The sequence below is a fragment of the Nesoenas mayeri genome (assembly GCF_963082525.1).
Source record: "Nesoenas mayeri genome assembly, chromosome: 15".
Classification (NCBI taxonomy): Eukaryota; Metazoa; Chordata; class Aves; order Columbiformes; family Columbidae; genus Nesoenas; species Nesoenas mayeri.
In genome coordinates, this window is record NC_137559.1 from 3699225 (window position 1) to 3726408 (window position 27184).

The 27184-nt window shown below is 47.9% G+C and overlaps 1 protein-coding gene and 1 long non-coding RNA gene across 2 annotated transcripts; both read right to left on the bottom strand.

Moving 5' to 3' along the window:
• Window positions 1–572: 572 nt before the first annotated feature.
• LOC308046417 lies at window positions 573–2254 on the bottom strand. The gene is made up of 3 exons (XR_013922888.1): window positions 2108–2254; window positions 1818–1914; window positions 573–785 (listed from the first exon to the last, which is right to left on the bottom strand). It is a non-coding gene; the product is annotated as an uncharacterized lncRNA (long non-coding RNA).
• A 4339-nt stretch (window positions 2255–6593) lies between these two features.
• FBXL18 (F-box and leucine rich repeat protein 18) lies at window positions 6594–27067 on the bottom strand (the record flags this gene model as incomplete). Its single annotated transcript, XM_080354233.1, is given in 6 exon segments — window positions 6594–8278; window positions 19840–20058; window positions 22876–24416; window positions 25321–25521; window positions 26761–27003; window positions 27005–27067. Coding segments are annotated over 6 exon segments (2424 nt in total). The 3' UTR covers window positions 6594–8121.
• Between the last annotated feature and the right edge of the window lie 117 nt (window positions 27068–27184).

A 27184-nucleotide genomic window follows, 5' to 3' on the forward strand; every position in this document is an offset into this window, starting at 1 on the left:
TGCTCTTGGATGGGTTTTCGCACCATTTCCCAGAGCAGGGCTCCCATTGAGGGCTGCTGTGTCCGCACAGAGGCCGGGGAGCAGAGGCAAGATGCTCCACGTCCTCCGCATCCGCGATTTCTGTTTGATTCCCTTTGAAAGGGGCTGTAACGCAGCGCGTATTTATACTTCAAAACAGCTTGTTTGTGTAATTGCCAAAAAAAATTAAAAAAAAAAAAAAAAGACACAAAACAACCCTGCTACAATGACTAATTAGCTCACTCCTGCCTCGTACCCTGTAAACAAATGTATTTGTAACCAATTTGCAAGCACTTTGCATAAGGGGCCCAGAACACTCGTGCCTGTTTGATGCATTTTGACATTAATTTGATAATAGCGGCTTAACAAGGAATCCAGGCTCCCAAGCTATAAATATGCTGCTTTTCCACTTCCTTTTATCTGCACAGTGAAATAATGTTGTTTTTCCCCCTGCTGCAATAACCACCATCCAACCCTTTCATGAATGCCCTTTATGTCCTTTAGCATTTTCAAGGCTTTATTTTTTTTTCCTTCTTCTCCTGGAGAAAGTAAAAGGCTGTTATTAGTTGTATTTTTAATTCCTGTTCATCGGGAAGGAGAAGAGAGGACAGCGATGGTAGTCTGATAATGCAGCTTCCACTTGTTTGTTCGGAAATACTTCTCCATCCATCCGTGCTTCGTAGGAGATATAAAGCTTATCCTGCTCTTCTCCACTCGCTGTGGCTCTCCCGCTCCACATACCAGAAAGAAAATTAAAGCATGGTGACCTGGGAATGAGACACCGGAGTCCACACTGATGCCAGCCAGAAAGCCACCACAGCCCCAGCCCCAAAGGGTGGCCCCGCTCCAAATCTCTGCTTGATGGGACAGTCCCCACCAGTGCGAGAACCAACGCGTCTCCCATGGGGACAACACAAAAAGGGCTGGATTATGGGGACTGAGTGGGGCTACAGCTTGTCCGTGCCCTGAAAAGACCGTTTGTCCTCTTCTCTGGTCCCTCCCAAGTGCTCCAGCCCTGCGGTGACCCAGGAGACGTCAGGAAAGGAGAGAGAAAACTCCCAAGGCAAGCCAGAAGCCTTCCCAATTCTGTTTTTTCTCCCCTTGAAACACATCTCGGATTGCCATGATGTGGTTTGAGGCTCTTGCCCAGCCTCCTCCTTCCCCACAGCAAGCAGAACCACCTCTGGCCCCCGCTCCCCAACTCCCACTCCCACAGACCAATGCTCTATTTGCCCAAGTCATGTCCCTCCTTGCCCACAGATAAGCTGGCACAGGGTTCAAGACCAGGATCAAATGGGAACTGGGCTGCTCCACTGGGGCCTTCCCCAGGTTTCCTCCCACCAATACATCCTATTGACCACGGCCCTTCCAGCCGCTTCCCCCCTACATCCTCCTCTGGGATCGCTGATGCCGAAACCCCACAGCAAGTCCCAGAGATAAGCTGGAGGCTTAGCAGAGTCCAAAAGCACATTCTTTCCTCAGCCTCCTCCCTCCTTATCGCTCTCCTCCCTCCCCCAAAAACACGTTGAGATAAAAGTTATTGGAACAATAAAATCCATAACTTAAACACAAGCGTAAGAGGGATGGAGGGAGCGTCTCCACTCCATGCCCTGCTGAGCAGACCGGCCAGAACAGAAAAAAAGAGCCCACGATCTCTTGTGGAATGAAACCCAGTGCGGGACCTTGGATCGCTGCGGGGAGAGAACGCAGCCCACAGGCTTTGCCGCAGCCCCACTGCAAGTCCTGCACGGGCTCACCTTTTAAAAATGGATCACACGTCAATTTTGAGCTTCACTTACCTGGGCTGAGCTGATTTAAGCCTGTGGGTACACAAGCTGCACCACTTTCCACCCAGCTGTTCCTGAAGCCCGGCCTCCTGCATCTCCATCCTGCACCCTAGAAACAGCAACAAAAGAGGCAGCTCAGTGGCACACACATTTTCCTTAGCATTGACCAGCCTTTCCACACACACAAGCCCAGGGGCGTGCGGAGGGTCCCCCGTCGCTCCCCTCCACCCCTTTGCTATTTGGTTGTAGCTTGGGGTTTCTCAGCATGCTGGACCTTCTGCAGGTCACGTTGGTTCACTTACCCGGGATAATGGTTGTTTCATCGTGCAGCAACGTGTTCCAGAAGTTGAGCGCTCAGAGATCCACGGAGGAAAAGCGTTTCCTAAACACAAAGTAGCTCCTCTAACGCACACGGCCACAAGCACCGAGGTGCACAGGGCAGCACCCACAGACCTCAGACCTGGGGAGACAGGGCTGTAAATCCCATTAGCACACACACCTTACGTGGCTTAAAATACACCACCAAGGGGTGTCTCCTAGGAGGATGGCTTTGGTTTTAAAGGGAAATAAGAGGCAGGAGGTGACAAAAGAGACCTGGTTCAACATCAGTTTCACTCTTTATTTGAAATGCTACATGCCACCAGCGTACATGAAAGTTGCACATTCAGAATTCGTCTCACTACTAGAACAAAGGGCCAGACGCAAACACACAAGTGTCAACCAAGTGCAGAGATGGAGGAGCCCAAACCAAGGAGCCCGTCGGTATTTGTGACCAGGCTGCACCGCGTCCCGATGGCATTTTGGGCAGAACCCACAATTTTGGGGGACACCTCCCTTTGCCAGCCCCAGGGCCTTGGTTGTGACCTGGGTCTTCTCCCGCAGGGCAGCACCGTTCTCTTTCAACAAGTGAAACAAGCAGTTTTGGTAACGTCTCTACCAGAACCAAGGGGTTTTGGAGACCGACTGCCTATTCAATGCTTTTCTGAACTCCCCTTTCTGTCAATGCCAGCAGATCTTACAACGAGAAACAATTTCCACCCGCTGTTTATAGGGAGAGACAACAGAAATAGGGACTCTTACACTGACATTTTATTTTCAAAGAAAGTTTTGATAGAAAAACATTTTCCCCAGCAGCCTTGGGCAGGGAGCTGCAGCTTCCACTTCAAAGGACAAACTTCAAAAACAAATCCAGTGTCCTAATGGTTTTGTGCTACATTACTTAATTGTCATACAGCTAATTAGCAATGCCTGATTTCACATTCTCTGTACATAGACGAAGTTCACAAAAGAAGGGGCTACTTAAAACAATAAATAAAACAAGGCACCAGGCAGCCAGACTCCAACGGCATTAACATAAAACGTTACACTTCACCATTTAAAAAACTGAAATAAAAACCCCATCGTGATTAAACCTATATTGATCTGTCTCCCCTCAGATCTCAGAGCTTTGAATCTCCGCAAGGAAGGGGGGAGAACGCAACGCGGGAAGCTTAGCGTGCGCATCTGTGTGTTTCAGCAGCGTACAGCAGAGATCTTTAAAATTCTAATTATTTCCCTATCACCGAGTAAGATCGGGATCAATAGACGGTACAAACCGATCCCTTTCCTCGAGTGTCAGGGGGAAATTAAAAAAAAAGAAAGGGGAGGGCAAAGCGAGAGCGTCAGAGGTCAATGCCACAAAACAATAGATATTGATGTCTCCATTCATTTCAAACAGCGGAAAGGTCAATGCCTCCCTTGCTTCGTGTTTTATGGCTGAAATCCTGCTGCTAACAGCAACAATGTTAGTAGTCAGACCTCATCCATCCTTTTTTATTATTATGATTATTTCTAACCAGGTTAGCCATTTTGAAAATTTGACGAAAGCTGGGAAGCAGCAGTGGGGGGAGCAAGGCAGGAGGAGAAGAGGGGAAGCTGCCCTGGAAATTAATGGAAGGGACGGTTTCCATTAGTTTTCGAGTCTGCCTGTCCCCCAACCTGTGCTCCGGTTTGTCCCTCGCTGCCCCCTAAAAAATGAAAAGGGCCTGAGGCAACATCCCTGCACTATTAATCATTATTCCTCGTACAACATCCCAATTGGTTTCTATGGAAATGACTCTCCTGTTGGAGCACCCCGGCTGCCTGCGCATCTCAGCAGAGCCGCAATGGAAGATTCGCCTCTGCAACACCCAGCACGGCGCCTGCAGCCCGGAGACAGGAGCCGGACACTCTCTGGGGGGACCCAATTGCCCTTAAGCAGATGAATGAACTCCAAAATGGAAAAGCCCCTCATTTCTGTGGCTATGGGGGGGATACCCCATCCTAAAAAAAAAAGAAGAGGCTGCTGAGAGAAAGCACCCAGCACCTTAGAACATGCAGGCTCATTCCTGTACGTCACCTCTGGAGATCAGCAGGGTGAAGGGACAGAAGGGACGGATCCTGCGCTGCTCCCCAAGAGCCTCCTGTGCTTCGGCAGAGGAGGAGGAGGCCACGCGAGTTCCAGCGAGCAGGGTCAGGCTGCACAGCAGCCTCAGCCCTGCTGTCTCCTCCCAAGGGAGCAGCACCTCATGTTGGGGGGAGAAGATTCTGCACTCCTGTACGGTCCTTCGCGCAAGGCGGGTGCGTCCTTCTCCCCTTTCACACGTGGGGAAACTGAGGCCAAGTCTCACAGTGCGTGTCTGGCTTCCAGCTCAAGGCCCACATCGCACTCCTGCCCTGCCTCCTTTCACTCCCATCTCTTCTCCTCCTGACGAGCCGTCTCTCTGACAGACAAGCAACCACAATCCATCTCCTGAAGGGAAAGGCTGCTGCCACACAACCCCCTTTCCAAACTGAGCACTGGATACGCTGCCATTTTCTAAAGAGACCATGAAATCGGCTTTGCAAAACAGCTGAGGATGCAATCCTTAAACCTACAGTCCTCCTAAGAAACCTACGGAAGCGCTGATGACTTAGCACCACCAAATTCCGCACGTCAAAACCACTGTCACTCTTCGGGTCTGGACCCTCTGAACCAAACGCCAGGTTGCTAAACAAGACTTTGGACATCAGCAGAGCTGCAGGCTTCAGATTTTATGCACTACTAGCACTTGTCCCAGGATATCCTTCTCCCAAAGAAGCATGGTGGTCAAAGCAAAGATTCTTGGTGGTGGCCCAAGCAAAGATTGCTTCTCTAGTCCCCAAAGAAGGTCTGACTTGGAGCACGGAAAAACTTGCTGGCAGGGACTGGGAATCCTGCAGAGACGGCCCCCGTGAGAAGGGCACCTTCTGTAATTGAATTCATTTATTTTAGACTGCGGACAGTGGCATCAGCAGGCTCTGAGATCACCTCCTGCTCACAGACAGCAGGAGGGAGATTTCTGGAGAGATGGGGACAGAGACCAGAGAAAAGGAGGGGGAATTCCATATTAAATAAAAGCTTGGAACAAAACGCCCATCTCTCTGTTCTCCTCTCCTCCTCTAACGCTGCACGCCGGAGTCTCAGAGCCGAGTGGGCTCCGAGTCCCATATATTGCTCTGCGCAGAACATATGGTGCTATGTTTAATAGCCCGGCTCTGCCAATTGGGGACTATTAGGGTGGGTTCTTTTCCCAGTGTAAATGTTGCAGAATATAAATTGTAATTAACACCGATGCCAAAATAGCACTTAGAGAAAATAAGCACATTATTAACATCTGGTGAATCCTGCCTGGAGTGCAGAAGCAGCGGAAATTCTTGCTCACCATAAGAGGATTTGTAGTAGAGATACCGAGCACTGGCTCAGAGTTGGGGAGTGGAAGGAATTTTTAGCTTTTTCTCACTATTTGTGGCTCTGTCTTTATTACCTGTGGGTGACCTTTCCTAGCCCCGATTATAACTGGTAGCCTTCACATCAGGACGCCTGACCCGCTTGCGTGAATACAGATGTCTAAACATTATACTCCAGGCAAGGGAATAACGACATTATAAAACATGCCTGATTGTCTGCCCCAGTCTTGCAAGACACGAGGCAGATGGGTATCACTTTGCCAAGCTAAAGGTCTAAGGACAGTATGTTTCATCGGGTTACTCTAAGCCCCAGGAGCAAAGGGTTAATACCACCATTAAGCTACAGGTGTTTTCTGGATGCCACTGTCCCCCCAAGCCAGTTTTTCCAGCAGGACATGAACAGCTGAGCTGCTGGTTCAGCCAAACTCTCCCCGGTGCCACAGTGCGTATGCAGGGGGGAAATCCCTGCTGAGGGCAGGAATGGCCTTGCTCCTGCAGCACTACCAAATTTTGGGATCTCTCTACAGGGCAAAACAGGTCCCCTGAAGTATCTGAGGGCTGGCTCCATACCCTCAGCCTTCCCTCTATCCTGCCCTGAGGTTACAGGCACAAGGAGGAGAAAGCAGCCTTGCAAACACTCACTATTTATCCTAGGAAAGAAACGCAGACAAGAACCAGGCAGAGCTGCAGTGGCCTGAGCTGGACAAAGCAGTGGCTCGTGTTCCTGCCAAAAAGTACATCTGATTTGCTGAAGTGAGGGAGAAGGGAGAGAAGAAAGCTGTTGGAGAGGGAGAGAGGGATTCAAACAGACGAGCGGTGTGACAAGAGGTACAAAGAACGGCCTCGCTGGGAGAGCGGGAGAGAAAACAGTGGCAGGATGCCAAGGAGAGGGCACCAGCTCCTGGCACTCACCCGCACGGTGCCGAACCTGAGGCAGAGTCTCGAATACTTCAGGAGCGCTCGTGGCTCAGGTACAGCTGTTCCCAGAGGAGCACGAGCCGGGGTCACCACCCTGTTACCAGCCACAATCCAGAGACTGCTGCTGGTACCCTGTGCTGAGCTGGGAAGGGAGAGAAACTCAGGGCAGGCAGCAAACGCATGCAGGGGTTAGTTTTAGCAATGCGTAGACTTGTGCTGGTAGAAGGTTAATGTTAACCTGCTCGTTAACACCGTAACCTACCTGAGCATAGAGGTTACCACAGTTTGGCCCAAGATTTACACCACCAAGACAGATTTCCAGGCAGGTTCACACCTGACTGATGGGGAAGCAATGAGGGAAGCGTCCTCCAAAGCTGTGAGGTGTGTTTTGCTCCAAATCTGTCCCATCAGACCAGGTCTCCTGTGAACCACTGGCCACAGAACAGCGTTTGGGAGACAGCATCAAGCATAGAAAACGCTGACAAGGAGATGGGGACATCATCTTTGGATGGCACTGGGTCTCCCTGGAAAAGTGCTGCTCAAAACATTAGGGAGTATTTAAGAGGTTACAGTGGAGAAGCTGGACAGCAGCCGTTCATAGATGTTCTGCAGAAGACAGACCCCGTGCACTACCACAAAATACTCCAGCAGAAAGGAAATCTGACTGCTACCCAGAAATGTCGCTCCAGGAATTCATAACTCGACTTTTGGTACAGCTGTCTGATGCTTTCAAAAGTGCTCAGTAAATAAGGCAATATGAAAGTGATCCGGACCACTACTGATGCCTGAGGAAGTTCTGTGGAGCAGAGAAGCTGACTGAAATCACACTGTGAAAATACTTTATAACATCTCTAAAATTAGCATGAGCTCAAGGCATGGGATCTAAGGACAGAACTGGAACACTACATCCCCATCTACACTGCAAGACAGACTGTGTTTAAATCAGATCTGAGCCTCAACTTATTCACTGTAGGTACCATCTACCCTAAGACAAGGATTTAGAAAAGAGCTGAGAACCTCTTCCACCAGACCAACCGCTGGAAACAGCATCAGCAAGAACATACCATGGTTGAGGCGTTAATGACCTTAATTTGTTATTTAAAAATTTGTTAAAAAGAGTCCTTGTAGTACTTCTCAATCAAAAAAACCCTTTAAATACCTGTGATTGCACATGTGTGACTACAAATGCGTATTTGTAACATAAAAAAATATGTGATGCACACATTTTTTCGCCTCATAGCTGGCGTTCTACTTTGCCAAAAATAGACTGAAGCAAAGAATGATTTCCACCAATATCACAAAGCACACTGCCAAAGTACACAAGGGCCCTTAGGAAACACACCAGGCGACACAGGGGAAAGAGCATCATTAATTCAGTTTCTCTTACCTTTAAGGTCAGTAAAATAACAAAGCAATTCATATTAACCGCAAGGAAATACTCATCAAATTCCAGAAGCCTTTGAGACAGGATTCTCAGATGCAAGCAATATCCAATAGATGTTTCCCCACTGCAAAGGACCAGCGCTTTTTTTTTTATTATTTTGCAATTGCACCTATTTAAAGTGATTGTACAGCATCCAGTGAGGCGGCCAGGAGCTGAAGATGGGGAATCCAGGCCAACAAGAAGCTATTTCGTGTGTTCACGCTGACTGTCCTTTCCACGCTGTGACAGTCACCACCACAAGTTGGGAGGTTCCTCAGCCACTCTGCTTTTAAACAAGGTAATTTCATCCAAGTGCCGCATGGGGACATCTCTGATGACCTCTGTCAAGTCCTCGTGAAGCAGAGGGAAGATGACGACGTTTAATGCAGGGCGGTCCGCCTGGAAACTAAATCAGACACAGGTTATTAGTCGAGGAGAAACAGGAATTCTCCAGCGAGGGAGAAGGGGGGTTGTACGGATACAGATCATAGATGGTTGGGGCAAGGAAGGGTTGTTCAGGGGAGGCGGGAGGGGCAGCTGGATCTCAAGGTCTCCCACTGTGTGTCAGCGAGGAGAGCAGCCAGGTTTGCACCCTTTTTCGGCAAATCTGCTAAACTGACACAAGCCCAAAATGGAGCTAAAATGGGGAGGGAGGAAAACATTTAATATAAATAAATAAATAAATCGCAACACACAGGTATTCTCAGAGGACCAGAGATCCTACGAGCTTTGCCCAACCTGGGCAAGGTGCTCGGAGATAATTTAAAAACCACCTACAAACCAGTAGCAAGTTGCAGAGCCATTAAGGAAATCAGGCCAGAGCAGCACCAGGCGTTCCCTTGGGGCTGAGCCTGGGATTAGCACTCCAGGCTGGGCTGTTCTGCATGCAGAGTCTACACTCCACAATTAGAGCACAAGCAAGTTTATAAAGCTCAGATCCGCAGATAAGCATCTAAGTGTGCACGAGCGCCCGCACGCACACACGCACTGCTGCCTCCTTTTCAATTCAGGTTGCAGAAAACCTGTCTTGGCACCGCAGGAATTTGCCCCAACAGAAACAAACACAAGTGTCCCTGTTTGACACATGAATTTTGGATTCTGGTCTCTGAATCTACAGCCTCAGTCTTGTGGTCCCCTTAGAGAAATTTGTGTTCTCCTCCTGTTCTCCCAGTTCTTCTTACCAACATCACATCACCACGCGTCCCAGACCTTGCAAGCAAGAGGCCTGATACAACATGAGAGAGGAGCAGCGGGGTTGTAACTACAGAACAGAGAACAGCAGAAGTTAAAACCATTTATACAATGGAAAAAGAGCCGTATAAAGAGTCCAAGCCCTCATCAGCAAGTACTCTACATGATAGAAACCTGGTGAGTAAGAACACGGGGGAAGAGAAATAGCATTACTCAGTGTAGCGTAACAAGAGTTCAGGCTTTTATAGCTGGGAGGTAAAGGGAAGTTACGCTATAGCTTAAGAGTTACACCCTGCAGATTAAAAGACTTGTGACTACTAGCCCCATGCCACCAAGATGCTTCCTCCGAAGTGTGTGACAAGGGCCAATTCATTATCGCTCGAAAGGAGGGAGACCTGAACTGGCAGCATCGGTCCCTTGAGGCCGAACCAAGTTGTGTTGGGTCAAAAGAGGAGTTCGCTGCTCAAACTTCTCTTACACAGATGAGCATCTGGGAAATTGCCGGCTCTTCTCCAGCTCTGAAACAGCCAGTTTTCTGTCAAACAGAGAGGGAACAGCTGGGGATTCAGCTGCTGGAAACACACATTAAAATCTCAGGTAGCAATAGAACCAGCTCAAGAAAAGACCAGCGAGACTGGCATTTCCCGGGAGGCAGAAAGGATGTGCCCATCCACGAAAGATTTGGAGTAGAGCTGCCAAAAACACAGCAGAAAAACTCCCATTCCAAGGCTAGTTGCTCAGTCCTGGTGGGTTAAATTAATTTGCCTGAATCTCAGTAGCCGCAGGAATAAGGATTTCCAGCAACAAAACTACCCGGGGCAATTTTCTGTCTGCCTGCATCACAGACCTGCCCTTCACGCCTCGTGCCTCAGGGCTGGCAGAACACGACACGGCTCCTCACCCACAGTGGGTCTGGGGGCTCGTGTAGGAGCAAAGCAGCTTCTTACTTCCACAGCGCTGCCGACGAGACATCGACCCGCAAGTAAGTGCTGATCTGGGAGGCAGCTGGTAAAGTCTGCAGTGAAAGCACATAAAATACAGCAAATGTCTCTTTGATAGTCCCTCCTCTGCCTCAGCGCTTCATGTTTCTTATCCAACACCACAGTCCTGCAGAGAAAATCATGTTAATAGACCAAGTTTACTGAAGTTCAGCTAGAAAGAAACAGCCATCTCCCCAAGGCACAGAAACCTCTGCTTCTTTCTCTGTGTATAGACTCTCCCAAATTAGATCTGCGTGCTGCCTTCTCACCATATACAAAATCGGAGTTTATAAGCAGCCTTTACGTGTAGCTATAAAAATGAGAACCTGGGCAAGCTGACATGACAATCTGCCACCAAGACAACTGAAGAAAACCCAAGGCAGTAAGTGCACCTTCCAAAGGGGTTGGATTGATATGAGAGGTTTGAACTTGTTCTTAAAAAGAAAAAAAAGCAAGCTTTGTAATTTTTCTCCCCCCCTCAACAGGAAACTGTATGTTACTGCAAATCTTGTAAATTCCAGACCCCAGCAAGTTGACGCCGGAGAATTCTTTCCATGTACAATTTGTGTGATTTAAGAAAAAAAAAAATCAAATACACATGGTTCACTATTATTCTCAGCTAAATGTGCGTGCAAAGCCTCTCCTTTAACTGCCTGTTAAAAAACACCCTGATTTTAACGAGCAGCTGTCATAATGTTAAACCGGGATTAGCAGTTCTCAAAAGCAGCCTCCCTTTGCAATCGACGCTCCTTTAGTCCTTCCCCGGAAGGCAATTCCTTTCTTCGTACACCTGCCCAGGTGGGCTAGAAGCACTTAGAGCACCAGTTTGAAAGGCCCCAGGCATGGGGAGGAGATAACAAGAAGGGGAAGAGACTGAGTTAATGAGTTGCAGAATAGCTCCTGTAATCTTCTTGACGGTTCTTTCCTCATTCCACACCTGGATGGCCTTCAAACTCAATCCACCTCTGCAAGCGCATGGCTTTTAAAATTAAAACCCGAAGGACAGAGAAGGATGTCGACCTGGGGAGACAAAAGAGCTGCAGTTCCAGACATGAAACCCGGGGTTTTTTTTCCAAGGGAAAGAAGCCAAGGATATGCTTGCTTGCTCGCTTCTCTCCTACAAAACCTCCAGACTAAACTCATCACAATTAATCAAATGAAAGCAAGTTTTCTAGGCAACTGAGTAGAAGCCCCTTCAAAACAGATCCTTTAATCAGAAACAACCAGTGGGATAACAAAGAAAATACCCCCACACACACATATTTTCCAGCATAGCCTCTGGTCCAGCAGACTCAGCACCAAACCAACAACCACTCAGCGGGAACTTTTACAAGATCTCTGGGTGTCCTCGTTTGGATGGGGACACGTAATGGGCCTGGCTTCAGCAGCGAGCTGGAATCATCCACGGAGCTGGGAAACGGATGGAGAAGCACAACCCTCATCACAAATTCCTCCTGGCATCGGCAGAGGTATAACCTCACCCCACAGTTAGATCTTCAACAGGTTGCACGTGGCTGAAAGGGTTAATAGCGCTTTGTTATTTGCCTCCAAAATTATCCCAGAACAGGTGTGAACTGGCCACAGTAAGGTTATTTTCAAGCGAACAGCTTGGTAAATAGCCTAACACTACAGTCTCAATTACTTCCAACCAGCGTGGCAGGATCCAATATGTAGGTCAGGGACAAAGTCAAAAAGAAAGAGAAAAAAATCTAAAGCAAGGCTGCACTTTGATCAGATTTCCTCGATTTTAGCAAGACAAAAGAGTCACTCCCTGGAATGCAGTTATCTCCTGGCAAACACTCTCAGTGTGTGTTTTCAGACATGCCTCTCTAGGGAGGCCAGTGAGTCCCCAGGACTCCACCTGCTGATGGAGCTAAAGGGCCCCCAAATCTCACCAGCCACCCTGAACAGTGGATGATGCCCCAACATAGCTCTCCGTACCACAGATCCCAAAAAACAACAGCTCTGCTGCATTAGTGCTGCTCAAACTTACCTCCTCGTACTTGTAAGGGGAAGGATAAGACAGTATTTGGGACTGAGGAATGTCTTTCCCCTTGAGATCTCCAGAGAAACCCAAGAAAAGCCCTACACCAAATTCAGCCCTTCCAGCACATCCCACTTCACAAATGCTGGCAAGCAGGAACAAGGGCACACAAGGTGGTATAATTAAGCCTTGGCAACAAAAGCAGCACATACCAGATAAAATGAGGAAATACGGCGTATCAGGAGTGGATCACGGCCAGGCTTTTTAAGTCCACAAACTGAGATGAGCTTATGGGAAAAGGTCTAAAGAAATGAAACCAGAAGCTTGACTTGGGGGACCAGAGCACAGGGGGACAGAGCAGATGTGGACTCCAGTTTGCACAACTCCCACAAATCCAAACCAGTCTCTGCTACAGTCAAACACCTTCTCCCTCCTCCATTTAGACTGGCCCAACAGGCTGTAGAGATGCTTCTGGAGAGGAACGAGTTTCCCAAAGCCAGATAATTCAGACTGACTCACTTTTTTGCCACGTACGCAGCTCTTTACCCACATGCACAAAAATTCTGTTAATCCTCCACCAGGCACAGAATAAGTTTTGTTTTCACTGGCAAACTTGTTCACATCTGAAAGTTCAACTGTGGCACCTCTCTTGAAAGCTTCAGCCAGCGTACCTGAGCCAGGCTGGAAACTCCCATCCCTAGAGCATGAGGAACGGAGGAAATGCCAGGGCAAGCTGGAGCAGCTGACAAGTGGCATGACCCAACAAACACACACACACATTTTTCTCATCTTTTCAGGAAGGCCAGACATGCGCTGAGAATGTGTTCCACTGGCCATGCCCTGAACTCAGTAGCAGGGAACTGCAAAAGCTCCCCCTGCTTATAGTGATGGCCAAAAGCATCAAATGAAGCTTCTCCAGAGCATCCTCCAGCAATGTCAAGGAAACTGTGGGTGGGATTCCCCCAGCCCCTTCCCATGTGAGCAGGGGGGACTCTTGCCTCACACTCATCCCCCAAAAGCCTCTCAAGGGGGTTCAGAGCCTCCACAGGGTGACTCTAGAGCAGACCTGTTCCCTGATGCCATTCTGACCTCCAATCCTGCCAGAGCACCAGCGCTGAGCAGACTTCACCTTCTGATCCCAGAGACAGACTTCAGAAGTTCCTGAGGAAAGCTGCTGTGATTTCTCAGGTTGCTCTTAACTCCACAAAATGAGATATTTCCTCCATAAAGTGTTTTATTTACGGGTGTCTTCTATCCCCTCATGTCTACACGGACAAACTGGTGTTCTCTCAAGGCCTGCGGTTCCCCTCACCTTAAGTCCTATCACTACAGCCTGCAGCCCAAGAGGAAGGAACATGGATAGGACTCAAAGCCATTCGGACACAATGCTGCCAACTCTCCCATTACCTTCAATGCAGCGTCCTCTGCCACTGCATCATGTCACGGGGAAGGAACAATACACATCAGACTCATCCTGGCAGAGGAAAATTATGTCTCTGTACTGTGGTTTCTGTCTGTAAGGCACGAATGACACTCCACTGCTGCTCCTCTCAGCTGAGGTTTATATCAGACACGCCTGCAGACTGAGGTTCTTACATTATTTTGCCAGTTGAACTCTGCATCAGTCAAATGTGACCGGACAATTAGAGGGGGAGGGAATAAGAACCCAAAGAGCGATGCCAGAGCGCCCAGGACACGTCCTAGGGGAGTGCTCTGCCAGAGCAGGCTGCAAGTTATTTCCTAATCTCTTCCACAAATTAAAAAGCTTCTGCAATAACTGCTCAATTAGATTTATTTTACTATGGAAATGCTTTAAAGCTGCAGTTAATGCTTCCGTTCAGCCTTTTACACCCTCATGAAGAGAAAGCACGACAGTACTATTCCAATATTGTTTCTCAGCCAAGAGGGAGAGCAGGACACTCCTTGAAATCCATTTCATGCATAAACCAATCTACCCGCTATGGAAGGTTTCAGGACTGAATTCCCTGCAAAATACATGAACCAGCAGTTAGAACAAACCATTTGGGTCAACCACAGGAATGCATTTCAGAAGGGAGTATGTTAGTACCCCCACAAGAAGATACATTAATATGCCAAATTGGGGATGGTCCCGCAAGCTTGTAAAGTATTTGCACCCACCCATAAACAACATCCCTGGTAGAAGCAAAGGTGTCCGGGCCACACCTCAAGCAGACGCAGCCTTTGCTGAGCCCGCCAAGGAATTCTTGGGTAACGCAAGCTGACAAGGATGCAGTTTGTTATTCAGTCTGTGACAGAATGATTCAGGGGTTTCTAAGAGCAGGAAATGAAGCAGACAATGAAAGCTAGAGCAGGATGCTAATGATTCACTACACCAGCCTAGCGATACATTAAGTCTTCTGCAATCAGACCCAGGGCCTGAGCCCACAACAGCTCAGGCTGTTGGAGGGGGATTGGCAGCTACTATGCTGGCTCTGGGCTCCAGGAAAGCCAGAGAGTCCTGAAAGGGGCTTTTTGAAGGTCAGAAGGAAGAGAAGATGGTGAAAGGATGCAAAACCAGCTTGAAAATCTCCAATAAGCCCTAGGTGGTAATAGCAGCTTTTTGCAGTGTCAATACAACGGCAGCAGGTGGGCAGCGCAGGGGGGAGGTTGGAGGACTCTGCTGAGTTCAAAGATGATCTGGCAGTCGCTTACTGCCCTAAAAACCCCCTCCCAGCCAACCTAACAGTAAAAAGCATCACCCCAAAGGGGTTTTCTGAGGCTAAGCACACAATGAGAAACCAGGCAAGAGGAATCCTGCAGGGATATCCAGGGCAATAGCAACAAGAGAGGGGGGAATGCTTCACTCCGAGGCGAGCAAAAATTCATTTGTGATAGTTCAGTCCTGTGTTAAATGCCAGGAGAGGGGCTGGCTCACTCAGCACTTTCCAAATACTCAGTTTCACCCCCCTGCTGCCACCTGGAAGCCCTATTTCTACAACTGAGTCCCAGGAGGGAGCTTCGTCCCTTTAGCAAGTATCATGGCTCAACCACAGAGCACCACTGGAACCAGCAGTTTAAGAAAAGGTAAGATCCAGCCCAAAGCTTCATGTTAAAAAAGGACAATGACAAGCAGAGGAAAACTTAGATAAAGCTACAGAAACTTCAATAGTGAGATCTAATTCAGACTGAAATAGCTATTCCTGGAAAGTGGCAAGAGTCCTACCATGAAAGTCACTTCAAACCAAGCGGTGCTCATACCTGACACAGGCAGAAGGCAGTGTTCCTCTTTCTCTGGGTCTTGGATGCCCAGAACTGCCCTAAAACAGTAGAATCCTTTGCACTTTCCAGCACTGGTTAAACCTCAGAGTCCTACGCTCACTTTGCAAAGTCATTTGCTGGGGACAGGTAGCCAGTGTGGCTATGGGAATGGGGCAGAGAGCTTGAGCAAGGACTGACGACCTCCCAGCTCTGGGGGATGCTGCAGCAGGACCCAGCCAGCCCCAGCCCTCTGCACCTCCTCCCAAGAGCTGTCAGACCCTCGAGATGACAGCCCAGCTCCCCAGAACACACTTCAGCTGCACCACGATTTCTCCCTTCCCGACCACACTCTCTACCACAGCTTAACTTGGATTTCATTTCTATAAATCACAACTCACCTCCTCTATGCCTTGACACTTTCCCCCTGTGTATGAAGAATCTCCAATGACACTGCACTCTCAGAATTTTTTTTGTTTTGCTTTGAGGTTTGGGGTTTTTTTGTTGGTGTTTTGTTGGTAGTGGTTTGGTTTGTTTTTTACCATTGCCCTCTTGATCTTTACCAAGGTGTTTTTTCAAGGACTTTTCACAGGCTTGTATTGTCCTGATGGTGCAGAGTCCTTGTAATCATTACAATAATAGCTTAAGTGTTTAGCTAGCTCCTAAAACCGACAAAATTCTAAAGGAACACACTGGAAAATCTGCCCTTGAGGCCAAGGGGATATTTGCCAAAGCATTTCCTAGCCCTTCTTCCAGCTTGTTTTCTCCCGGGAAGCTTCACCAGGAAAGCAACTCCTTCTGCACATTTGCGAAGTGCCCGCTAACCACGCCATGGAACTGTGCAATCCTGAAGCCATCCAAATTCCTTGCCCGCAAGACTTCTGGGGCAGAGAAATACAGGCATATAAATACGATTATTTAGCATTCAACACGGCAGTAAGAAGAGGGACACCTTCCATAGGTCACAGCTCCATCTACTGACTACTTCACAAAATAACAGCGTGGAAATCCTTGGAGAAAGCCACTGGAAGTAAAAAACCCCTGTGCCCCTTCCCGGCCTTTGGACACAGGGATCTTTGCAGGCATTTAGAAAGAATCACAGCAACCCAGCCCAAAAGGGAGAAGAAAATTTCCATTTTGTACAAAGCAGCCTCTTTGCCCAGCAACAGGTCTGGAGTCAGACTTGAACCTACAACCGTCAGTCCACTAACTGTGGTATTTTAGTGTTTCTGGAATAACCACCGCAGTGGTTTTAAGAGAGGAGTTATTTAAACGAAAACAACAGATGCTTGGAACTAAGCACTTTGGCAAAGTCAGGGTGCAAGCGTAAAAGGAAAACATCGTGTTTGTTAGATCCGCTGCTATCTGGAGTTTGGCAGCAGCTGAGCACGATGTGACGGAAAAAAAATATGTCGTTTTACGGAGAAACTGAGACCAGAGCCCTGTCACATGAAATCTGAGGAAGATCAGGGAAGCCACATCTCTCGCTCTAACTACTGTGTCCTCCTTATGTGCACAGAGTACCTCCCCGAACCATAAAGGAGATTACCCCTCCCATACACACAGAAGGAAAAACAAAGAATAAAGAAAAACACTGCAATGATTTATCTGCCCAGAGGGAAACAGTCTTTTCTAAAGCTCAGAGGAGATCTTGCCCTTGCAAGCCTCTTGTTTGCTGATGAGGGCTCCAGACGAGTGCTGTTCTGCTCACCGTGTTTCCTTGCCAAAGAGGCAGAACTGAATCAAAGGCTTTTAACGACTTAAATACGTAAACTAAATTGTCCCAAATAGCAGCAAACCTCAACTAGAAAACTGCCCGCAGGAAAGCTGGACACCACAGGGGCTGGTTTATAGCTGTCACAAGACTGACATAAATAAGAACAACTCACTTTTTGAGCCAGTAAAACAGAAACACATAATACTATCCTTATTTTACAGTCAAAGGGAAGAGTTTGACAATCAGTTCAGGCTTTAAGCCACTGGTGTGATGCAGGAGATTTAATACCCAGTTCCCATCACCACACTCTGTATAAACACCATCCGTTCAGCAGCTCAAACCAGTGTGTTCTCCCCAGATCAGTCCCAGTCCCTCCTGTGATCTGAATCCCCCTGTACACCCACAACTGAAAAAGGATTACACTGCACTTAGTCCCATTTTCAAGCCCTCCCAACTCAACCACCTGCAGCAAACTACTGGTGCATGCCCAGCCCTCAGCCTTTCCAGTTCCCACTTGCATTTCTACGCTTTTTAGAGGCATTGGAAGAATGGGAGTCGCTTTGGCTCCATCTCGCTGCTCAAAACCAGCCATCACTCAGCTGCTCTCAGCGCAAACAAAATCATCACTATAGCCCTAAACCAGAAACTCTAACCCTGAACGGGACTGAGGAATACAGATCAATTCCCCCAGCTCAAGAGAAGAAACAAAGAATGGCTCACAGCTCTGCCTCCCCTGCTCTCGCATCCTCCTCCTCACCACCCACGCACGCACATCTGCACCCGTTCCAAACAGATAACAACAACAAAAAGGATAAATCACCGTATTTCATTTTGGCACAAGGATCTATATCTTCAAACTTGCTGCCCAATGGGCTCTTCCAATTTAAACCTTGGATTAAAGAGACACTAGCAGCACATTTTTAGAAGAAGCCGTGCTGTGTGAATTAGAGCCCTATCCACAGGTTTGGGCAATGAAGCAGCTCACACACAGATTTTACTGCATGTCTCTTTGCCCTTGGAGTAGCAGACAAAATGCAGTCAAGAGAAAGTCAATTCCAGACCCCATCTGAAGGCACAATTGTTCAAGGATGAGAATGGGATCGTTGGAAAAATCACGTGGTTAAAGACTCACTGACGCCTTGTGGAAGACTCCAGGCTTTGCTTACACATAATTTTCTGTATTTCGTTCCTTCTGTTTTATTACTAGAGACAGTTGCACAAGAACGGGATCTTTGTTGCTTAGGAGAGCATCTGCTCCCAGTGCTTATCCTCCTCCTGAAGTCATAATCCTACGTGACATCAAAATAGTTTCCAGAGCCACCAATTACAATGTCATAGAGGATTATGACTTCAGGTATAGAACATGCAGTTGGAGAGATGCTCTCTTCAAAAAAAACAAATAAAAAACAAAGCCTTCAGAAACCCTGTTCCATACGAACATCTCTATTAATAAAATACAAAAGAAGAAAAATAGTATGACAGCCAGAACCTGTTGCTAAATATAAAAATAGATTTTAACATTTCCACAAGGCATCAGCTGCTCTTCAGAAAGATCCCAGGGTTTAAATTATTAAGAGGTACAGAATGTGATAAGAATCCAACCACGACAGAGAAAAAGAAGGAGAAAAGACTGCAGGACAGTGTATTTCTGCTCAGTAAGCGGACAGTAAAATCTTGGCCAGTGCTGCAGCGGCTTCTCAGAGACAAAATGAAAAACGGGAACAGCGGATCCTTGGTTCTTCCTAAGGATCTCCAAAGCACAAGTGAAATCCATCAATAAATGTTTTTACAGATATGAAGCCCTGTGAAAAACAAACTGAAAGAATCCTTGTCACATCACAAGGAATTTACTCAGATGTTTCCAACAATCGCTATCCCAGAAGGACACAGAGCCTTTTAGAGGCTGTAACAAACCGTCTCATGTGCAGTTTGGTAGTAGCTAATTTAGTTGTAGGCTCGTCTGGATCTGATCCGCGGAAACAAGCCAAGTGTAATAAGTCAGCTTAAAGCCGGAGAAAGGCTGGGGGGAGGAGCACCCTTTAGGATGCAGTAATAATGCTGTGTGATTTGAAATTTTTATTAGAGCTTAACAGGGTAAAGCAACAGTAGGTGACAAAGCAAACAGACTGAAGGCGGAGAAAAAGCCTTATAGGAAGGAAAAAAAAATAATAATGGCAAGTCTGTTGCACGGGAAATATTTTGTAAGATGACTGCCACTATTAGGAGATTTCAAAATGCCAAGCGTAATTAAAAGCTCGCTTTTCAAATGCAGTTCACGGCTCACACACAAACGTTTCCCACCACGTGAGCCTCAGAACACTGCAAGGGGCCACGCAAAATGCATTTAAGACCTGCCAAACATGCAAAGGCAGTTGGTACCAATTCTCCCCCATACACCCCCCTGAAGAAAACCCCTTCACAACAACCCTTTAAAGGCTTTGAATTGCACTGCCAGGGGATTATCAGTAAGTGACATTTACAAGTGATTAGAGGACGGAGAATTATCTTAGTCACTTGTGGGAAAGGAGGAAAGCTTCAAGGTCAAATCTCTCAGTACTTAAAATGTCGGCAGATGTTTTGTTTACACAAAAAGTGTCATTTGATTTATGACAGAGCTTTACATCCAGGACTCCAACACAGCCAACGGAACTGCAGAGAACATGGGTGGGAATGGAATCAAAAATTCATATAATACCTTCAAATATTTCACTGATTCACTCATTAAAATAAGAGGCTAGTTCACGTGCCAAGCGGTTACACAGTACTTATTAGCTTCTTGGAACAAGTGCTCCAAGCCATATAAACCTTGGCAAGCAAGGAAATGGAGATAAATCTTCACCAGCTCCAAAAATTCCACATCAACCCCTTTCCGCACTCACCTCCGGACAATAGATTGCTGGAGATTTTTGCAAACGGTAAGAGATTCGCCCATAAACATGTGGCACATGATGACCTCAAGGCAGTTGGCCATGAATGACATCACTGCGTCAGACTGCAGAGTCCCGCTCCGGGAGACGATGCAAAGCCGCTGGAGAGAGGAGCAGTGACTCAGTGCCTGGAAGAACTGGGCGCCCGCACAGAAGTACGGCTGTTCCAGCCTGCAAGAATAAACAAAAAACAAGTCAACGGGCAATTCGTGCTTGGGCCGCGTTCAGACAAGAGGGAAGACGGCACACGGAGTTGCACTTCTACACAGCACAACCTTCTACCTGCTCATCCCAGCAGGACGGCACAACAAACGCGACACGGCACGCTTGGACTTCTGGCTCGCTTGTTACTCTTGAACGATGTGTGCTGAAGGATGAGGGACACAAATAGGAAGAAAGGCCCTAAACTGCAGAATTCCAGCGCCCACGGGGAGTAACTCTGGTTTTCAAGTTTCCCACAAAGCACATTGGTCAAGAGGGGTCTTAGATGTGACCAGCACATCCATCCTGGTCTTACAACAACCACAGTTCAGATTTTGCTACCTGACGTTCACTAGGCCGTTGCTGTAGAGTTAGGAAATTACTGCTCCAGTGCACCACACACAGATCAAACTGGTCATCTTCAGTCTACTGCCTAGAGAGAAGCAGGCGTGAAATATTCACAATGCACACGTGATGATGCAGAAGTTGGGTCTCTGAGCCAACAGAGTGACCACAAACAGCCTTCCCCGGTCAGGGGATGGCAAAGGATCAAAGCTACTGCTCTCCCATGGGAAGAAAAACCATCATCAATCCAACTTTCATCTTAAACACCCGGCCCAGAGAAAAGAGACAGGATCCTCTATCGCGGCTGTCCGCAATTTCATGTCACAGCCCAGGGCAGGACAACAAAATGACGTGGTGAAGCCACACCTGACCAACAAGGGTCCACATTTTAACTAACAGCACAACTGGATGACTCCCTCACAGAAACCAGTCTGCAGAACCTGCTCGGAGCCAGGGTCACCAGGACAGCACGTCTGCATAGTGCAGATTTACTACAGGGCCCCAGAGCACATGGGAACCCCAGTCATTGGGTCAGCAAGGCCAAGAGCTCCACGAAGGTTAATCCCATGAGGTGATAACAAGCTGTCGGTCCAAACCTGATCTGGATAATCTCTGTGGAAGCTTTTGTAGTACACGGGGCTATCTCAGCAACTTAATCCTGTTAATTGATAAATTCTGTTTGAGAGTCTCAGCCTGAAATTTCTGGTCAAGTAACATTGCCCGAAGAGATCTTAACAGCCCACGAGTGCTTTGGGTAACAGCTTAAAATTAATATTAAGGAAACAGGAAGCCTCTCCAATTTTTCAACAGCATTATTGGTCCATTGTAAATTTAGGACAAGAAGCATAGAGTCTCCTGCAACCTCTCAGCAGGTTTCTAGGTTAATCTCTGTGATTCAACAGCCATACTTGCAATACTGGCTTTCACTCGCTAGATGACAATGTTGCTTTGGAATATCCCCTGAAACTGAAGTTTCTCAGTATGGAAAATGGGGAGGGGAAAAAAAAAAGGGTAAAAGCAGCAGGGAATTAGTCAAACGAAAAGGAAACGACATTATCAGGAGGAAGTGCTAAACATTAAAATCCTTTTAAACCTACATAAAACCTTAGACTTTACTTAAGAAAGAACAATGACAGCTTACATGGAAATGCCCGGCTGTTACAAAGAGACACCCTTGTTCGTCTTTTATTCAAGGCTCTGTGCTGCCTCCCATCTTTATCACTCTTGGCCTCCATTTCAAAGTCTCTGGAAACTACAGGGCTTAGACTGATGGAATCAACACTTTACATCCAAACCTCCTTCCCCAGATCTTAGTTCTTCCATGGTATTTAGTCTCCTAAAGGTTAAAGATACATTCACGTGACCCAAGCCATTAAGCAACTGAATTTCCAAAAGCTGCCATTGCTTGGATGAGAGACCCACAGGCTCCTTGCCTGTTAGAAATGGGAAGTGGTGGAAAATGAAAACCCTCCTGAAGTATTTTAGCCACCCTGGCTCCCTTCACTATTGCAATGGATCAGGAACATGCGTACAGACACCAGTCTCAGCTGATGAGCAATAATTTGAGTCACACTATAACTGTCTTGGTGATCACAGGAATGACTTTGCTGTTACTACTGTCAGGCATTTTAGAACCATTTTGTGAACACAGCATGACAACGGGACTGACATATTTAGCAGTTTCACCAACAGAAGCTGATTTAGGGAAAATAAAAAAGCATCTTTCTAATGTAATAACATTCGTGTTCATATAGCCTAGTGCAAAGAAATTATCATGGATCGTGCCCTTTGCTTTCATAAGGATAACTGGGCTACTGTGAAGCTCCATTGTGCACCCTTCAGCATCAGATCCTTGGTAGGATCCTTTAAATCCTATGAGGAGAGGAACACCAACAGGACAAACTTTAAATTTGGAATGTTTTCAATGTATTACCAAGAAAATAAAAATCAATTTAAAAAAAAATAAGCAAGATTTTAATACAAATCAAAGGTAGAAAAAAAGACTTCACTGGGAAACCTAAGAACTCTGCATTATCTAGACACTTTGTAAGAGTCTCTTCCGTCCTGGAAATTTAAGAGACATAGGTGTACACAAAGCCAAGAAGTCAGCAAAGGCATGTAGTATTTAACCTAGCCCCGACAGGCTACTAGCTCCCAAATATGCAGCATCCACTCTTCCTTATCTAAAAGGAAGGTAGTTGCAGCATTGACACTTTTTGCTCTTAGAACACTGGTTCAAGGGCACATCCTGAGCCCTCAAGAACAGCACGCGATGCCTTCCCATTCTCCACAAGTCAGGAAGGAAAATACCCAGTTTTCAAGCCATTGCAGCTGCTTTTGACCAGAACAGAAACAGAGTTTTAGCACAAATCACAACAAACTATGAACTACATTTCTGGAGATGCCCAAACAAATTGGAGAAGTTCAACAGCAGCCCCTCACCTGAGATCTCTCAAACACTTGCAGTGCTTCAGCATGTCCATGAGAGCTGACATATAGACCACTTTCCCCATCATGCCCAGGTTGGCCAACGAAAGAGTCCGCAAATGCTGGCACTGCAATCCAATGTTAACAAGCCCAGAGCCAGTAAGAATACTGGGCAGTTGTGCTAAGGTGAGGCTCTGTAAGTAAGTCAACTGGCTAATGGCAGCCACCTCTGAGTCCCCCACACTTTGTGCCCGGACACAAGGAGGCAACGAGTTCCGAATCGCTGGCTCGTTGCGGGGCATGGCAGAGGAAAAGCTGGATCCGATTATTTCCAAGGTTTCCAAAAATCGGAGGCTTCCCATCAGAGCCCAGAAAACTGAAGACTCGATCTTCTGATTTGCCTGGTCCGCTAAGTTCCTTGGATATGTCTGTATCCCAATCCGAACTTTCCTTCCAAATGTTTGGGGTACGAAATTAGATGCTGTGGGAGGCTTTTCCACGTTCGCAGCAACATCGGTGATGGAGCAAACTGGTAGTGCTAACGAAAGCAGGTGCTTTAACCTGGACAGAAGCTGGCACAAGTGATTCCCTATGCTTTCTGAGCTGTGATGGTGAGCTGCAGAGAGGTTGAGGTGTCTCAGATTGCAGCAGGACACTACCAGGCTTTCCAGAATGCTGCTGTCAATGTCATCTTCTGCTTTCCGAAACAAGGACTCCGGGGCCAGGCAGTGAACGCAGCCACTGAGATTCAAACTGGTCAAGCTTTTAAGATCCTTCCCACCGTTAATAACCCTCTGGATCAGGTGACCACCAGATAAGGTGCATCTGCTAAAGCTGAAGTAGAAGGGGTTGTTGAACTTCAAGTGTTGCAGGAGCCCAGAGCCATTAATCCAGGCTTTGGGTAATTGTAAAGCATCCAGACGTACATTTCGAGCCATAGAGTCCAGGAGGTTTTTAGTGGCTCCTGTCTCCGCAAAGCTACCAGGGGCAGAAATAAGGAAGGCGTGAAGGTTCTCAGGTGTCCGATCACTCAGCACCGCCAAGTACAGCCTCACCACCTCCTGGTTAACATAGCCAGGAGCCAGCCTGGCATAGAAGACACGGAGGTTCTGGTAATGGGGCACATTGCTCTCACCTACCATTAGCTGCCCAGAGAGCATAAAACCTTCTCGTGAGCGATCAAGGATCTCAAAATAAAGCAGCAGTTTCTCAAGGCTAGTGCAGCAGGGAACGACACCATATGACGGCGTGTAAAGGGTTTGTTTCAATTCCGAGACGCGGCTAAGAGTGGCTTTGCACTCACTGCTTAGCTGACTGGCGTCGAAACCCGGATTGACGTCGATCGCCAGGGAGCGCAGGTGCTGGAGCGTGGACAGCATCTTTGAGAGACGGAGAGAGGTGACGTGGCACCCACACAAGTTCAGTTTGACCAGGTTCTTGCATCGTGTTACGTGATCGATAGTGGAGCTGGGCAGCCAGTAACACCCAGCCATGTTCAGCTGGTAAATCTCTTTTCCGATATCCCTCATCAGTTGCTTCACTTTGTCTTTGTTTACCTGTACTCAAATAAAACCACATTCAATGAGATATACGGCAATGGTGTGCACTGACTCAGTTTCCCATCAGACGATGGGGATAACAGTGGTTTGCGCTTAGATTATGTGGCTTGTCCAAAGGCTGCAGCATGCTAGCACAGTCTAAGAATGATTATACTGCTGGTAGCTGGCTCTGTCTGCCATGCTTCAGGCTCTTAAGATTAAACTTCCTTTAGCTTCTCAGCCTGCGCAGCTCTGCGTTACGGACCATGAGGCTAAATCTGTTCAGCGACTGATAGCGGAAAGGAGAAGCATCTCCATTTCCTAACAGCAAAGCGATTTCAGCAGAACCAGCTATCTGTGGAAACTCAAATTGAAAGAAGAACATTTCCATTCTCCTTCCTCCAGTTTCCTCTTTCGGAAATGAGTAAGAGAGGCTTCCCCTTGCCTGCACTTGGTGATACAGTTCTCATAAAACGTATCATCCTTCATTCCCAAGCTTTATTTTCGTTATTACACATATACAATTTCTGGCTTAGCTGACTGCATGCCTGACAGCAATATGTGCAAGATTGTGGGGTTTTTTTGCAAAACAACATGAAAAATGTATTTTGAGGAAATGATAACTATATACAACCACAGCTACGAATGGAAAGTCACATTTACTTTCATTTTAGCTTCCAGAAACACAGAGAAGATAGTTATATAATATACTGTCAGTGAAAACTAAGGGAGCACAGAGCTGTTCTAACAAAGCATTCTGGAAAACAAATGCTTTTATAAAACAGTTTATTGTTTATTTGATTTCAGAGTTCAAGAGCAGTTCATTTAAGCAGACACATGGCAAAGCTCTACCTCCTGGCATTTTTTTCAGAAGTCAGATTTGTCTTCACAGCTAACAGAAGAAGCAAGCGACTCTCCCCACCTTATAGTCTTTCTGAAGTAAAACTGTATGGGTTAGACTCTTGTCAAGGCAAAGCATCGCGAGTTTCCTGCAGGTTCTCCTGACATTCAGGACAAGGTCTGTGCAAGGGACGTAGCTGAGGATGTGCAAAAGGATCTCATCTGAGAACTCCATCAAGTTGACACCATTACTTTCCTCCTCACTCTCCCCACTTACGACGTCCTGGGGGGGAGAAGAAAGAAAGAAAAAGAAAAAAGAAAAAAATAAAAGCTACCAGCTCAGAAACTTCAGCAAAGTTTGTGAGTAAATAGACACCCCAAGACTCATAAGGATTCATAAAGTGAGACAGAACAGAAACCCTTGAATCTTTAAGTACTTCTATCTGCACGAAGACACCAAAAGCTTTCCTTCAGGTGACAATATGGAGGCAAAGCCACAGAACCTTCACTCACTTTGTTGCTGTTGGCTGAGGAAAAAAAAACAGGTTTACATTCATTTTCACTTTGGCCACTTACTTTGCAATTGGAAAGTCACTGTCCCTGATTATTTCTAAATATAATGCAGCGTCTACATCATTCCTCTAAGTAAGTGCCATCTATTTCAACAACCTTAAGTTATATAACTATATATATAGTTATATATACAAACAGAACTGCAGCCCAGCAGCACATCACCCATCGCTCTTCTGCAACATGCTTACACCGTAACCATATAGAATCATAGAATGTCCCGAATTGGAACGGACCCACAGGATCATTGAGTCCAACTCCTGTCCCTGCAAGGGACACGATTGATGGTTGGGCTCCAAAGGGGACACGAGAGCCCATTGCTCCTCCGCCCCAAGCCACCTTCCTTCGACACTGAGGGGACAAGGGACACCCTGAACTCATGGGGACCGCCTGACAAGGCACCGGGCGCATGACGCCTTGTGTGGCGCAAGGACTGGACGCAGCCCCCAACCCACCGCGGTGACGGCGGTTTCAGGGGTCGGCTGGGAATTTAGCACCATCTTTAATAAGCTCAAACTGGCAGCAATGCCACGGCGCCCACTGAAGCGAAGGGGGAGGCTGGTCCCACCTTGCAGGCTCTGCAAACCCCCCCAGAGGCACCTCAGGAGGGCGGTTTCAGCGCCCACACGCAGCTCCGTTAGACGGCAGCAGAACCGCCTGCGGAACGGGCCCCGGGGCCTCTCGACGCCACCGGGCGGCCCAGGCCGAGCCCCGCGGGAACAGCGGCCACCGGCACCTCCCGGCCCCGCCGCCGCCATTCCACCCCCTCACTGCCCCCGGAGCCGGCTCCGGCCCCTCCCGCCTCGCCTCCATCCCTGAGGGGAGCCCGGCTGCCCCCGGCCCAGGGAGACAGCGGCGGATGACGAGCCCCGCCACAGCCCCGGTTAACGGCCCTCCGAGGGGCCGGAGCGGGGAGCGGAGGGGGGAAAGAGCCCCCCCCGCCCCGGCTCACCTCTCCACAGCGGAACATGGCAGCGGCCGCGCGGTCCCGCCGCCACCGCCGCCACCTCCCGCGGGTACCGCTCAAACCGGCCGCGTCCCGGCCTGGCTCCTCGCCGGCCCGGCCGCCGCACGGTCCTTCCGGCGCTGCCATGACCCGGCTTCCGCGGCTCGCCACACCCCCGCCGCCTCTTCGGCCGCCCCGCGCCGCCATCTTGAGCGTGGCCCTGCGTGCGGCGGGAGGGAGGGCGGTTCGGCGCCAGCCGCCGTTCGGCGCCATCTTGAGAGCGGCGCCGCCATGACAGGAGTGGCGGGGCCATGTTGAGCCGCCCGCCTCAGTTGTGCTGTCCCCTCACAGTTTAACCTTCTCTCAGGGTGAAACGGAGAAATAAACTTAACAGCAGAGTCAATTATACTGTTAAGCGGCATTCCTTATT